Source organism: Miniopterus natalensis, chromosome 8 (genome assembly GCF_054644295.1).
Source record: "Miniopterus natalensis isolate mMinNat1 chromosome 8, mMinNat1.hap1, whole genome shotgun sequence".
Taxonomy (NCBI): Eukaryota; Metazoa; Chordata; class Mammalia; order Chiroptera; family Miniopteridae; genus Miniopterus; species Miniopterus natalensis.
In genome coordinates this window covers 81,763,686-81,778,583 of record NC_142088.1, presented here as the reverse complement: position 1 = coordinate 81,778,583, position 14,898 = coordinate 81,763,686, and the positions used below count along the sequence as shown (strand labels likewise).

General features: G+C 45.2%; 1 protein-coding gene across 1 annotated transcript in view; it reads left to right on the top strand.

Annotated features, from left to right (window-relative positions):
- The window catches only part of ERCC3 (ERCC excision repair 3, TFIIH core complex helicase subunit), a 30,826-nt gene that overhangs the window by 13,280 nt on the left and 2,648 nt on the right, over positions 1-14,898 (top strand). Inside the window, exons 9-13 of the mRNA XM_087819936.1 lie at positions 9-193; positions 1,863-2,065; positions 7,857-7,953; positions 8,995-9,112; positions 13,968-14,086. Of these exons, the coding sequence (XP_087676062.1) occupies positions 9-193; positions 1,863-2,065; positions 7,857-7,953; positions 8,995-9,112; positions 13,968-14,086 (722 nt within the window). The remainder of the gene's footprint in view (positions 1-8; positions 194-1,862; positions 2,066-7,856; positions 7,954-8,994; positions 9,113-13,967; positions 14,087-14,898) is intronic.

The window sequence follows — 14,898 nt, the reverse complement described above, 5'->3', positions numbered from 1 at the left end:
TTCCCCAGCCAAGATGTTTCGACGGGTGCTCACCATTGTGCAGGCCCACTGCAAGCTGGGTTTGACCGCAACTCTCGTCCGGGAAGATGACAAAATTGTTGACTTAAATTTCCTGATTGGGCCCAAGCTCTATGAAGCTAATTGGATGGAACTGCAGAACAACGGCTACATCGCCAAAGTCCAGTGTGCTGAGGTAGCTGTTCCCTTCCTTGCACAGCCTCTGGGGAGAGGTGAATGGGTCAGGTAGATTCCTCTGGGAAGATACACAGGTCAGGACCTGAGCAAAGCGCTGCCACCTCATGCAGCCCTTCAGTCACCTGTGAGCTGTGTGGTGGGTCTGCCACTTCACAGACAGGGCACACGGGGCATGGTAAAGTGAGAGTGCTAATCCAGACTGGGAGGGACCCCCTTCACTGGGGTGGTCCTGCACCAGTAGTCGTCCAGGCCACCACCGATGCCAAAGCCTATTGGTATTGATGCCCCTAGAAGGCACCTGTGGCCTTGATCATTTTATTTCTAAGAATATGTTTTCCCAATATTATTCTGTCATGAATACCCGCACAGGTATATGTTAAAAATATATCTTGAAAGATAAGTCTTCTCAGAAGGAACAGTAACGAATTCTTTCTGGCACCTAAAAGTGACTGTCGCTCAATGGTTAGAGCAGAGTGGCCTTTGTCGTGAAGGGTGGAAAGGGGCCTGCTGGGTAAAGGTGAGTGTGAGGACTGTGTGCAGGTAGACTTGCTCTGTTGAGAAGTTTCCTTTCCTTTAGTTATGTCTTTGTAATAACCACCCATCTTATGAGACAGAGTTGCCAGAACCTTGGAGGCCCTGACCCTCTCCAGTTGCATCTCCCCTCCCCCTGCCTACGACAGAGGACCACTGTCTTAGGGCTATTTTACCTCCTATGTATAATCTCCTGAACATAGGTGGTTTCGTCTTACCTTTTAAAAAGTCTCTATATATCTAAAAATAGAAACAGGTTATTATACTTGAATGATTTCTGTCATTTGCTCTATTTTTATTCCTTGCATAATGCATTATTTTTTGATGATGAATGTAGCTGTAGTTCACCCCTTGGAATTGCTCTGTAGTATCCATTATACAAATAAACTACAATTCCACATATAATGGAATATTATAGAGCCGTAAAAAAGAAAATTTTTTTCCAGTGTTGACAGACAGTTGAGTTGCTAAGTTTTTAAAGTTTTTGACAGCTTTGTCAAAGTTTAGTTTACATTCTGTAACATTGACCTGTTGTACGTAAATGCTGTGATTTATAGTTTCTGTGGTTTTAGTTAATGTAAAGAGCTCCGTAGTTATCCCCACAATCTAGTGTTAGGACATTTCCGTTCCCCCAAAGTTCCCTTGTGAACATTTGCAGTCAGTCACTGTCTACTCCCGCCCTAGCTAGCCACTGATTTCTTTACTGTTGCTATAAATTTGAGCTTATTTATGACAACATTGCTGTAAATGTTTTTGTGCTCATTTCCTGGGGCCCTTGTGTCAGAGTTTTCTAAAGCACTGGACTGTGACACTATAGTAGGTGATGACATCACTCTGGCAGGCCATGGTCAGGATAGAGAAGAATCTACCAGAATGTATAATATGTATTGAGGGTACATATTGTTTCATAAAGTTGTGTTTGTGTGTGTGAATGTTTAGTTTGTGAGGTAACAATCCAAGTTTGAAGGCACTGCTCTGGCAGAGACACTGGCAGTAGCTCTGCTGGGCGGAAGGCCCTGGGCAGGGTCACTGTCACGAGGCAGACTGTTTTCCTGAGTGAGCGTGTAGGCAGCACTGTCGAGGGCAGGTGAGGTTGCTCCGCCTCCTCCACTGACCCGATTCCTGTTGTATCACAGGTGTGGTGCCCGATGTCCCCTGAGTTTTATAGGGAGTATGTGGCTATCAAAACCAAGAAACGGATCTTGCTGTACACAATGAACCCCAACAAGTTCAGAGCTTGCCAGTTCCTGATCAAGTTTCATGAAAGGAGGAATGACAAGATTATTGTCTTTGCCGATAACGTGTTTGCCCTGAAGGAGTATGCCATTCGGCTGAACAAGTGAGTAGAAAAGTTGAAGATCCCTCTTAAGCCAGTTTATCTTTCCTTTGTGAGAGTGCAGAGGCACCAGTTCTTTCTTGAAGCTTTCAGGAACTTCTAGGATCCAAAGGTCTGGTTCTGTGGCCCCAGTCCCAGGAACCAGGCAAGACAGAGGAGCAGGTAGTTGGAGTCAGAGGTTAGAGTATAGAAAAAGGAGCTTGGTCACTCTGAGCCCAGGGAACAGGCACTGAAGTCATGCAGCTTTGGAGCTGGGCTCCAAAGATGGGGCACATTGGGAGTTTCAGGCCGAGTGAGCACTGCGGGTTGTGATGAGGTTGGACTGTATGGGCCAGGGACCAGGGAGGCAAGGCAGACTGGGCCAGCATCCCAAGTATGGCCTGCCATTGAGAAAGCTTCTTAGGAAACACCAGAGTCCTCACGAACCTACAGCCCCACACACATGCCTGTGTTTAAGCCTGGCTGTTGTAAATGCCCTGTAAGGAGGAAGAGGACTGTGCTCCTGCGGCAGTGATGCAGGACGTTGCATGCTTGTGAGTGTAGCAGAAGGTAAGGCCCTTCTGCAGACAGGCCTCATTCTGTTTGAGGGGTGGTGTGCATGCAGACCAACTTCTGTTTAGCAAGTGCGGTTTAATCCTCACCTTAGCCATGCAAAGTCATTGCGTTGTTCCCGTTTATTATAGATGACTATGCTGAGACACAGAAAGATTAAGCTTCTTAAATATCTAAAATTGGCCCTGGCCAATTTGACTGAGTGGTTAGAGTGTTGGCCCGCAGACTGAAGCGTCCCAGGTTCGATTCCGGCTAAGGGCATGTACCTCTCTGTTGCAGGCTCAGTCCCAGTCGGGGTGCAGGCGGGTGGCAAACAATCGATGTGTCTCTCTCACATTGATGTTTCTCTCCCTCTCTCTCTCTCTGTTTCTGAAAAGCAATGGAAGAAATATCCTCTGGTTAGGATTAAAAAAAAAAAAAAATTCTAAACTTGTACCTTTTTTTAATTTAGAAAAGATTTATTTTTAAATATATTTTTGTTGATTTCAGAGTGAGAAAAGGAAAGGGAGAGAGGGAGAGAGGGAGGGAGGGAGAGAGAGAAGCATCAGTGATGAGTCATTGATCGGCTGCCTCCCACATGCCCCTGCTGGGGATGGAGCCCGCAACCCGGGCATGTGCCCTGACCGGGAATTGAACCCTGATCGCCTGGATCCTAGGTCGATCTTCAACTGCTGAGCCATGCCCGGCCGAGCAGAAAAGATTTTACTTTTCATCAGGGTAACATAGATCGTTGTGAAAAACCGCAGCTCCTGTGTCGGTGTTCCCACCCACAATTCTTGTTCCCTAAAGGCAACCACTTCAGTTTTTTCCTCTATCTCCCTTCATGTTTCTGAGTAATAATTTATATAGCAATTTCTTGATTACTAACTGTAGAAGTTGCCTGTTAACTTCCTAATTTAGGATTTAGCACTCTTGCATAAACTGCCCCTGCCCCCATCCTCCCAGTATGTTTGGGGTTAAGTTAGTATTCAGCATTACATTATTTTGACTGTATATGTATTGTTCAAGCCATCAGTGTCCTATGATTACATTATTTTTTGTAAAATTTGTATTTTCTGGAGTTAGTAATTACCTTGTCATTGATTTTGCTTGTTTTTTTAATACACTTAATTACTCCTCTTTAGACCCTTCCTGCAACCATAAACTCCCTCTCAGGAGGGTCAGACACTTCAGTTCTTTTCAAATTTCTTTCCCTTGGTGGGGTCCCTACCAGCATGTCATCTGTCCAGGCCTAGAGGTGCTGCTCGGTTCTCCTCTGGGGGCTTCCCTCTGACATTGTCCTGTTGTTCCCTGTGCCTCTTCCCTGTGTTGGAGCCCCCCTTTCTCTTATCTCAAGCCTCTTTCTTGGTTACTTGTTTTGAAGGAGCATATCCTCCAGTAGAGTCCTGAGAGAAGGGTTGTAGGAAGAAAATTATTTAGGACTTTTCTTGCAAATGTATATATTCAGCCTTATACTTGATGAGCAGTTTGGCTGGGCCTCCGAGTGTGAGAGGCAAGGCTGTTTTGCTGGGGCTCCCAGTGTGGCTGCCGGGAAGCCTGGTGCCCTCCTGATTCCTCTCTGTACAGCGCCTGCTGTAGTCATCCATGGCCTCCTTTCAGGAAGCTTTTAGGATCTTTTTTTTGAGATTTCAGAACAGTATGTCTAGTGTGTTCATTTTCTTTCATTGTGATGGGCAGTCTTTAGACCCTTTTTTTGTTAATCCTCACCTGAGGCTATTTTTCCTATCGATTTTTAGGGAGTGGGGGGGGGGAGGAGAGAAGGAGAGAGAGAGAGGAACATTGATGTAAGGGATACACATCAGTTGCCTCCTGCACGAGCCCCGACTGGGTCTGGTGATTGAACCTGCAACCCAGGTATGTACCCTTGACTGGGAATTGAACCCATGAACCTTTGGCGCTTGGGCCTATGCTCTAACCACTAAGCCACACCAGCCAGGGCCATTAGACTCTTAATATGAAAACTCATGTTTCAGTTTTGAGGATTTTTTTTTTTACTTTGTTAACTCACCTTCTCTGTTGTTTTTCTGTTTTGTTTTTTTTGAATTCCTGCTGGTAGGATGTTAGGTCTTTGAACAGGTTCTCCAGCTTCTCCAGTTTTCTTCTATTTTTTCTTCCTTTGCCAACCCTTTTGTTGAGGTGTTTGATAATTTGCAAGAGTTCTTTATTGCTAACTGTTCCAGTTTCATGCATAGTGTCTTCTCTGGGGGTGTTAGAGCTTTTAAATTTTCGTCTGTTTCCTATACTGTCTCTCTTTTCTTCAAGCTTTATTGTTTTGATTGTTTCACCTCTTCTTCAGATCCCTTCTGATGTTTGGGAATCTTTAGTTGTATTTTCTTGTTTACGAGTCAGTCATTAGAAAGCTGATTGCTCTTTCCGTATTGCTTAGCCTTGCTTAGCCGACCTGTGGACCTCACTGTGGTGTGATCGGGCAGACACCTAGTGATTTGTCAAGAGATTGCAAAATGCCAGTATCTCTAGGTCTTTTTTCTTGGGCAGGACGGTTTCTCCAAAGAGGAACCTTCTGGTCTGCTGGCTTCCAGCATGTGGCGGGGAGGGAGAGGGGGTTCCCTCATTCTCCACTTTCAGCCTCGCCTCTGTCCTCAGCTCTGACTGAGATTCCTGAGTGCAGAGCCTCCTGTGCATCCAGAAGCTAAATCCAGGTTTCTGCCTGGTAGGAGGAGGCACACCTGGCTGCTGGGATTGGGGCCTCACCCTGCTCCTCATACAGATACTCTGCCAGTCCTCTCTGCTGTCCTGTCCCACCACCCACCTTCTGAGGCATCTGGTGATTGATTCCTGAGCACTGCTGTGTTCTGTGCAGAAGAGGGCTTGTTTGTACTGGCTTTCCCTCCTGCAGCTTGGCCATCTGCTTCCTCTAGCCACTAGCTCAGGTACCATGCCTGCAGCCATCTGAGTGTCAAGTGTTGACTGCCACAATGTTGTTCACTCTGTTCTTCTCCTGCTCTCTTTGCCCTTGTGGGTTTCTGTCTTTTTAATCCTGTTCTGTCACATTGGTGTCAGTTTGAGAGGGGCAACAAGGCAGTGCACCTGTTTACTGTGTCATATTTAACAGCTGTCTTTCTCTCCTCCAACCCTTACTCCCCATTTCAATGCTTCATCTAGAGCCTTCTTTAAGTGTCCTGCGCCACACCTACATTCGAGCACACCTGAGGCTTGCCGTTTGGCTGTAGCCTCCTGAGCACTTACCTGGTCAGGGACACACATTTGCACAGCACTGGAGTCTGAGCCCGTCTGGCACAGTGGAGAGCAGCAGGTCACGGCTCTCTTACAGACACTGGAAAGACAGAACTTTTCCCTTCCCCTTCCCCTTCCTCTTCCCTTTTTCTCTCCTCTCCTCCTCCCCCTCCCCCTCCCCTCCCCCTCCTCCTCCTCCTCCTCCCCCTCCTCCTCCCCTCCTCCTCCCCTCCTCCTCCCCCTCCCCCCTCCCCCCTCCCCCTCCTCCTGCCCCTCCTCCTCCCCCTCCTCCTCCCCCTCCTCCCCCTCCTCCTCCCCCTCCTTTTCACACCTCTGGCCTTTAAGAGTATGAAGTGCTTTCGTTTGCCTTGTTTTCTTGCTTTAAAATAATCCTATGGATCCTGGGCATATGCTCCATTCTGTAGCTTAGGACTGATGTAGGGGTGGGGGGGTCCCCAAGCTTCTGGCTCATCCAACCTTAATAACAAAGGTACAAGTGTCACTCAGGTACTTTGCAGGAGAGACTGTTGGGTTGTTTGGTATGTGAGGAAGTGGGAAGGGCATTAACTTTGGAGTCTGCTGTGCTGGGTCTGAGCCCCAGCAACTCTTCCTCCTAGCTGTGCACCCTTGGGAGTGTTGTTCACCTCAGCTCCTCTCACTCTTTGCCACAGGCGCTTGCCACCACCTGCCTCAGGATTCTTGTGCCTGGCATCTGACAGGTGCTCAACTTATGTTAGGGGCTCTTTTGCAGGTTGATTCCCTTACGTTTCATTTTCTGTGTGTGGGAATCTTCAGAAACAGAGGGTTCACCATCATGCAAGTAGTTTTTTACAATGGGGAAGGAGAAAAAGAACCACATAAAAACCTGGTATCGAAAGAGAGGCTGTTCTGAATGAAGATGGCGTTTTCCAAGCTTTTCTACAGCATGACATAAATAGGCAATAACAAGATTTGTGTGGTGCCCTGAACACTCTTGTATGACAGGCTTGCAGTGGTTGGGGCGACCAGAGGCCATCCACTTGGGTGTCCATCTGTCCCAGGCCCTCCCAGCTTCACCATGGGCAGAGTTTTGCTCTCTCAGGTACACCTGTCACCAGTTTGTAGCACAGGGTTGGGAAGCATTGTGTGGAGGGTCAAAAATAGTGCTTTCTGAGTCCTCCATAGGCACTGCCCCTGGGGTAGCGAGTGGCCTGAGTGGTGGAATGTTTATGCTTGGATTCAGTCTCCTCGGACTCCGTTCCTCATGCGTAAATGGGGAACATGAAATGTGTCTTTACATTTCTGAGGACTATTGATAGGGATGGGTTGATTTTTTTCAACATGGCATCTAGCTCTGTGTTTGGTATGGGTGGGACCTATATATCTGGAAGTTGTCCATGTCATCACCAGCATCATCATCACTGTTATTCCTGACCCCTGGAAAGCTACAGAAACTGGGTAATTCCACAAATGGCAGGGAAATGGCATTGCCAGGTGCCCAGAGGTGATGGATGACCAGTGGGGCCGTCAGATAGGGTTGTGCCCTTTGACTGAGAGGTGGGAGTTAAATAGAAAGGTTTTGAATTTAGTGTTATAGGAGGTGAGTGGGGAAAGTCTGGACGGGGCTCTTTGCTCCTTTCTACCCCTTTCTTGGAGAATGTCTTTGTCATTAGGAAAGACTTGTTTCCAAACTTCAGTTTGCAAATAGCAGTGTTTCCTTTGCTGCCCCCATTGAGCTTCATGAAATCCAGGGGATTCTCTTTGTATAGACAGGAAGCTTTGAGCTAGAGATCTTAGTCCAAAAGCAAAGAAAAAAGCGAAGGAGGTAATCCCAGGGAGAGGTGACTGTGAACCTCAGCTCGGTGGTTAAGGGATTGAGTATGTGTGTTTTGGAAGGGGGGAGGGTATATTGCCACTTACTTTTATGTGTCTCCTGCTGATATTCTTGCATGGAGGGTCTTCCTGGGAGAGAGCATTGTGCAGGAGCTCCTTTTCCCTCTCAGCGTGCTTCCAGGATAATGGAGGAGTGCTTTTGTGGTTTTCCTAATGCAGTTTTGTTCTTCTCTAGACCCTATATCTATGGTCCTACTTCCCAGGGAGAGAGGATGCAGATTCTCCAGAATTTCAAGCACAATCCCAAAATCAACACCATCTTCATATCCAAGGTCTGTGTGGCATGTGAGGCGGTGGTGAGATCCCAGCAATCCCAAGGCCTGAGGGACACTGGGTGAAAGCTGGGCAGTGAATTGGTGTTGAAGGAACATCATGTGCCAGTTTTCATTTCCATGTGTCTGGGCAGGGGAGAAGTAGATTTAGAGCTGTGTATCTCACATAATCTGTAAAGTCTTTTGCTTGACAAAAGTTTTTCCCACCTCTTTTTGGGATGCAGGAATTTTAAGTTATGTTTTCTTTATAAAAGGGAAAAAAGCTCATCACCTATTCTGGCAAAAGTAGGCATTTGGATGAGATCCTCCTTGTGGAGTAGAGATTCCTGCAGGGCTCGGGCAGCTTTGGTCCTGGTTTCTGCCACACCTTGGTGAATGTAAACACAACACACACTCATGGAGGCCTGGCCTGGTGATGGCTTTAATTTACAGACAGAAGCTATGGCCCAGCTGTTTAGGTCAGGTTAGAATAGACCCACAGCCCAAAAGAAATGAGATTTACCTATAAAGTGATCTTGCCTGGATCTGTAAGCACCAAACTTTGATATCTGCCCGGAATCTAGATGGTTGGAGCCCCCATACTGAGACAGCTGTCCTGAGTCAGAATCCAGCCCTGTGAAGGCAGTGGCACCCATAAAGTCATGTGTCTGAATGTGCTGCTGGTCTCAGTGGCCTCCATTTAAGAGTGTGGGTTGTTATGCACACTTATTTCTATAGCCAAAAATAAGAAGAATCACAGAGTTTCTGTGGATTGGGCCCTCTTGTCTTTGGGCCTTAGCAGCCCACTCTGGCAATCGCTGAGGTGGATGGTGGTGACTGGGGGCCCTAGGGCTTCTTAAGGACAGCTCTCAGGAGAATCCTCACTAGGTTCTAGAGGCTGGCCAGCACCTGAAGGACCCTGGCACAGAGAGAGGAAGATGGTGATTGTTTTTCTCAATTATCTGTAGAGTTTATTTAAACTTGAGACCAGTTGTTTTTTTTTTCTCTTTTTGCCTTATATTAAAAAACCTTCCCACACACACGACTGCTTCATTTCTGTAGGTGGGAGACACATCATTTGATCTGCCAGAAGCAAATGTTCTCATTCAGATCTCATCTCACGGTGGCTCCCGGCGGCAGGAGGCCCAGAGGCTGGGGCGAGTGCTCCGAGCCAAGAAAGGTAAAGGTGGTCTTTCCCCTCTGCTCTGGGAGGTCTCCTTTTGAACCACGTCCAATAGGAAGAGGGCAGGGTCAAGCTGCTTGTGCGTGTGTGGTGGTGAGCTTGTGCTCCTGGGCCAGGTGTACTCTGAGGAAGGGAGTCCCAAAGCGAGGACCAAGGTCTCCTTGGCTCTTGTTATTTGTCATGTATTGGGGGTGAATGTACTGTTTTCTATGACAGCTGCTTGGGTCTCACACAGATATCCTCTACATTGAGCTCTTACATTGGTAGATAGTAAGAGGAGCTTAGGACAGCAGTGCTTAATGATGTAGACACAGAATGGAGGAAGCAGAGCCGGGGCCACCAGTGGATGTGTAAGAGCTGGAAGTTGTCCCCTGAACATCAAGTCGAGAGTAAGGGGAGGGCCTGAGGAGCAGCTTGAGCAGCCACAGGTGGATACCTCCCTCATAACCTGTGAATTGTGGTGCCAATCACGGGCATCAGAAGCTCAGTGAACGTGGGTGTTGACCATAATTTTTTGGATATGACTCCTAAAGCATCACGCAAAAATAAATAGCTGGCCGGTGTAGGTCAGTGGTTAGAGTGTTGGCCCCTGTACTGAAGGGTTACGGGTTCAATTCCTGGTCAAGGGCATATACTTGGCTCGCAGGTTCGATCCCTGGCCATGGTTGGGGTGCATGCAGGAGGCAACCAATTGATGTGTCTCCTTCACATTGGTGTTTCTCCTCCCCTTGCCCCCCTTCCATTCTCTCTAAAAATTAATGGAAAAAATCTAGTGAGGGTTAACAAAAAATATATAAAATAACCAGTTGGAATTATATCAAACTAAAAAGCTTCTGCACAGTAAAAGAAGCGATCAGCAAAATTAAAGGCAACCTGTGGAATTAGAAAACGTATTTGCAAATTATATCTAATAAGGGGTGAATATGAAGACCTCATACAACTCAATAGCAAAACACCCAAATAATTCCATTAAAAAATGGACAAAGGACCTGAATGGACATTTTTCCAAAGAAGATATACAAATGGCCAACAGGTACATAAAAGGATGCTCAACATTACTAATCATCAGAGAAATGCAAATCAAAACCACAATGCCTGTTAGAATGGCTGTCATCAAAGACAGGAGGTAAATGGTGGCAAGGATGTGAACAAAAGGGCAGCCCTTGTGCCTGCTGCTGGTGGAATTGTAAATTGTTATGGCCACTATGGAAAACAGTATGAAGATTCCTGAAAAACTAAAGGTGGAAATGCTATAGCGTCCAGCAGTTCCACTTCTGGGTATTTTTCTGACAATTGAGATCAGTAGGTAAGAAAACTATGCCCTCATGTTAACTGCAGCATTGTTTGCAGTAGTCAAGGCACAGTGACGATGGAAGTGCTTTGACAGGTGAACGTGTACAGAGAATGTGGTATATATGTACATTAGAAGAGTGTGCAGTTATAAAACAGGAAATCCTACATGTGCAACACCATGGATGGACCTTGAGGGCATTATGCTAAGTGAAGTAAGTCAGAGAAAGACATGTACGGCATGATCTCACTTGTATGTGAAATACACAAAAACCCCAAACCAAAGTCATAGAACAAGTTCACATTTGTGGTTACCAGAGTTGGGGTAGGGGTGGGGACACTGGATGAAGGTTTTCAAAAGGGGCAAACTTCTAGTTATAAGGTAAATAGCACTGGGGGTGTAGTGTACAATACAATGACTATAGTTGTAAAGAAATCATATAAACTAGTCACTTTAAAATGATGCCGAGTTGCCATCTTAGAGGAACTGCCTTGCTGGTCTTACACCTCAAGCCTCTGTGATGTTAAAACAGGGCAAAACAACCTGTGGACTGGGCCTTGGGCAACCTTGTGTCCCAAAGAACTGCTTGCAGAGGTAACAAGAGAGCAGATATGATGACTCCCAGAGTGAAAATTAAAAGCATTATTTAGAACTAACATCACTAGATTATCTTCTCTGCACCAATAGAAATGCCTTCCTTCTGCTGATGTGATCGTTCCCCTTTCCATTCTCATAAACACCCCTTGCCTTGGTCTCCTGATCAGAACACTATTTGGGATTCTGCCTGAACCAGTGCTTCCCAAATCGCTATTCTTATTCATTTAAAATAAATACTTGTTGCCTCTCACTTTGGCCTTTTATTTTTTATTTATTTTTATTTTTTAATTTTGATTCATTCACACTAGATGGCTATTGTGTTGGCTCTTGTCTTTTTTTTTTTTTTTTAAGTCTTTTATTGATTTTTTTAGAGAGAGGAAGGAAGGGAGAGGGAAAGAGAGAGAAGGGAAACTTCGATTGGCTCTCTCTTGTATATGCCTCAATGAGATTGAACCTGCAGCAGGGTATGTGCCCTGACCAGGAATCAAACCCTCCACCTTTTGGTGTACAGGATGACGCTCCAACCAACTGAGCCACACCAGCCAGGGCTGGCCTTTTATTTTTAGATTAACATAGTTAACACTTCTGTATGGTTTTTTTGAACGTTGATAAAGGTAAACCCTAAAAGTTCTCATCCCAAGAGAAAAAGACTTTTTTTTTGGTATCAGTATAAAATGGTGGATGTTAACTAAATTTATTGTGGTAATTATTTCACAATATATGTAAGTCAAATCATGCTGTGTACCTTAAACTTACACAGTCTGTATGTCAGTTTTATCTCAATAAAACTGAAAGGAAAAAAAAAAAAACTATTTGATATAGATATCTGGCCCCTTTCTTTGCATCTCTGAGCTCTTGTAAGACTAGGAAACAATTGAATTCAGAAACAGTATACAGCATAAATGTTCAGATTCTCCTGAAAGATCAGATTTTATAGGCTACAATATTTTCTGTTTTAGTTTCTGTGCCAATTCTTCTGTTCTAGGTTTTCTCACTGAGCAGCTTTACTGAGATATATTTCACATATCATACAATTGGTCTGTTTCAAGTGTACAATTCAGTGCTGTTTAGTATATTCATGAGTTGCATAATTATCACCACAGTCTATGTTTAGAATATTCTCATCACCCCCAAAAGAAATCCTTACTCATTAGCACTAATTCCTTATTTCCCCTTATCTCCCAACCCCCAACCGAGGCAACCACTAATCTCCATTTGTCTCTCTTAATGTGCCTATTCTGGACATTTCTTGTACGTGGAATCAAGTGGTTGAATTAAAAGCTGGTTGAGTTCACTCTTGGCTTTGAAATCAGTTTCAGAATAAGGCAACGCAGAATAGTAAGATGACAGTGTCCAGGTTCTTACAGCCCTGGATTTGAAACCTGTCTGCCACTTAGTAGCTTTGCGTCACTCTCACAGCTATCTGCTTTTCTCTATCATTGTCTCTGCTCCTGAGGGATTAGGGCCTCATTGTGGTATTTATTTCCTCCTGTCCAGACTGCACTGGTTTACATATCGGCTTGCCACAAGCAAAAAATAGCAATCCCAACCACCTACCCTTTAAACAAAAATATACTTAGTACTTTCAAAAAAAGGACAATTGCTCTACCCAGAATACCACATGCATCAGCAAAGTTAGATTCCAGTTTGGCAGATGGTCTGAATCTCATTGAACACCCCTCTTTTCTTACCTCTCCCTTGTGATTGTTGAAAGGCTAGACCAAGTTCCTGGACTTGAGCCCTGCAGGGAACTTGAAGACTGAAGCTTTCGAGGATCCCCTGTATTTGTAGTTCCTGATCCCCGAAACTCCCCCAAATGGCTTTCTTTATGATCATTTTATAATTTCTCCAGATAGTAAAGTCACAATTAGATGGTATCTGGTTACTTATTCAGTGGCCACTCTAAGAATTAAGTTTGCCAAGTGCTGTCAAGTTGGGAAGAGGTGGATTTGTTAACTAGTACCAGACTTTGGGCTGTGGGAAGAGTCAGATTGGGCACAGTTTTGATTGGTGTCAAATGTTGGCAGGGGAATTGAGACTAGTATCTTCTAAAGAATAAAGAGAACTAGAGGAAGGAACGTGAGCATTCTATGACTGTCTTTAATTTAGCATAATGTTTTCAGAAGGGCTGCCCACATTGCAGCATATGTTAAACTTAGCTCTTTATTGCTGAATAATAATATTTCATTGTATGGACACACCACTTTTTTTTGACCTATCACATTTTATTCATTCATCTGATAAATGGATATTTGGGTTGTTTCTACTTTTTGGCTCTTAGAATATGCTACTGTGAAATTTATGTGCAAGTTTTGTGTGGATATATATTTTCAGTTCTCTTGGCTGTATATGTAGGAGAGAAATTCTTGGGTCATTTAGTAATTATATAAACATTTTAATAAGCCACCAGACTGTTTCCAGAGTGACTGTACCATTTATGTTCTCACTAGCAATGTACGAGGGTTCGAACTTCTTCACATCCTTGACAACCACTGTAATAGTCTTTTTAAAATTTTAGCTGTACTAGTGTGTGCCAGGGAATATCTCATTGTGACTTTGACTTGCGTTTCCTGATGACTAGTGACGCTGAGCACCTTTTCAGCTGTGTGTCGGCCATTGGCACATCCTCTGTAGAGAAACGATATGCAGATCTTTGACCCTTTTTGTAATTGGGTTGTCTTTTCATTATTGAGTTGTAATAATTATTTATATAACCTAGATACAAGTCCTTTATCAGATATGTGCTTTGTAAATATTTCCCCCCATTCTATGGGTTTTCTCAATTTTTTTGACATTGTTCTTTGAAGCACGGGAGCTATTAATTTTGATGAAGTCCCCATGTAAAATCAGGGCAGTCACCCTGACTGCAAAGCTCCCTCACTGCATTAGTTGCTTTTGAGCCCTGGACCCTTAGTTCCCACATTCTCACAGCCAGTGTTGTTTTTTCTCCTGCCCTCTCCCCAGGGATGGTTGCAGAAGAGTACAATGCTTTCTTCTACTCGCTGGTATCCCAGGACACACAGGAAATGGCTTATTCAACCAAGAGGCAGAGGTTCTTGGTTGATCAGGGTTATAGCTTTAAGGTATGTTTCCAGTTGGTCTCTGGTCAGAGAAGGACCACAGCTTTTTTTGTGCTCAGGCCTCCAATAGAAGTGGGGCACTGGTAGTACCAGTGTGGGATGGGGCTACTCAGGCAGGCGCCGGGCACTGGGAGGCTGGAGTCCTGCTGCAGACTCCCTTTGTGTTCGCAGGAATTACAGGAGCTGTGAGGGAAAGTGCTGTGCAGGGCCTCCTCCTGCCCCCACCTTCCCACAGCAAATGATTAGAGAACTGGGCCTCTGAAGCAAGAGGCTGGAATCTTTGCTACTAACATTTCGCAGTTGTGCAAAGAATGCAGGTGTTGGTGGGGAAATGAGCAAGGCTAACAGGATTTGAGGTGCCAAGAAACTGTGGCCCTAAGTATGTTAGTCTGAGCCCCTGGGGTTGCTTTCTTAAGGGCCACTCCCTCCAGGTGGCTGGAACAGCTCTTCCCATAGCCAGCTGGTGAGTCAGCCTCAGTGAGCCTCACAGACATGAGCGCCGTCCAATATACTACAAGTCAGGGATTTGAATAACGCGAAATTTGAAAGCTATGGCTTTCATTTGCTGAGGAATTTCTTTCCCACTGAGACAAATAGTAAGTTTACATCAGGATTTAGTGTTCCAAAGGGTTTTTGTTTGTGGGATTGGGGGGGGAGATGCTGGAAGCGGGACTAAGGGGCCTCGCTGGGACTTGGTGTGCAGGCTCCTGGGGTCTTAACTGAGAAAGACGATGGGCTGTCTTACACAGACCCTGTTACTGACCTTCGATGAAAGGGTAGGGTTAGCCAGCACCTCCTCCCTTAGGCAGAGGCAG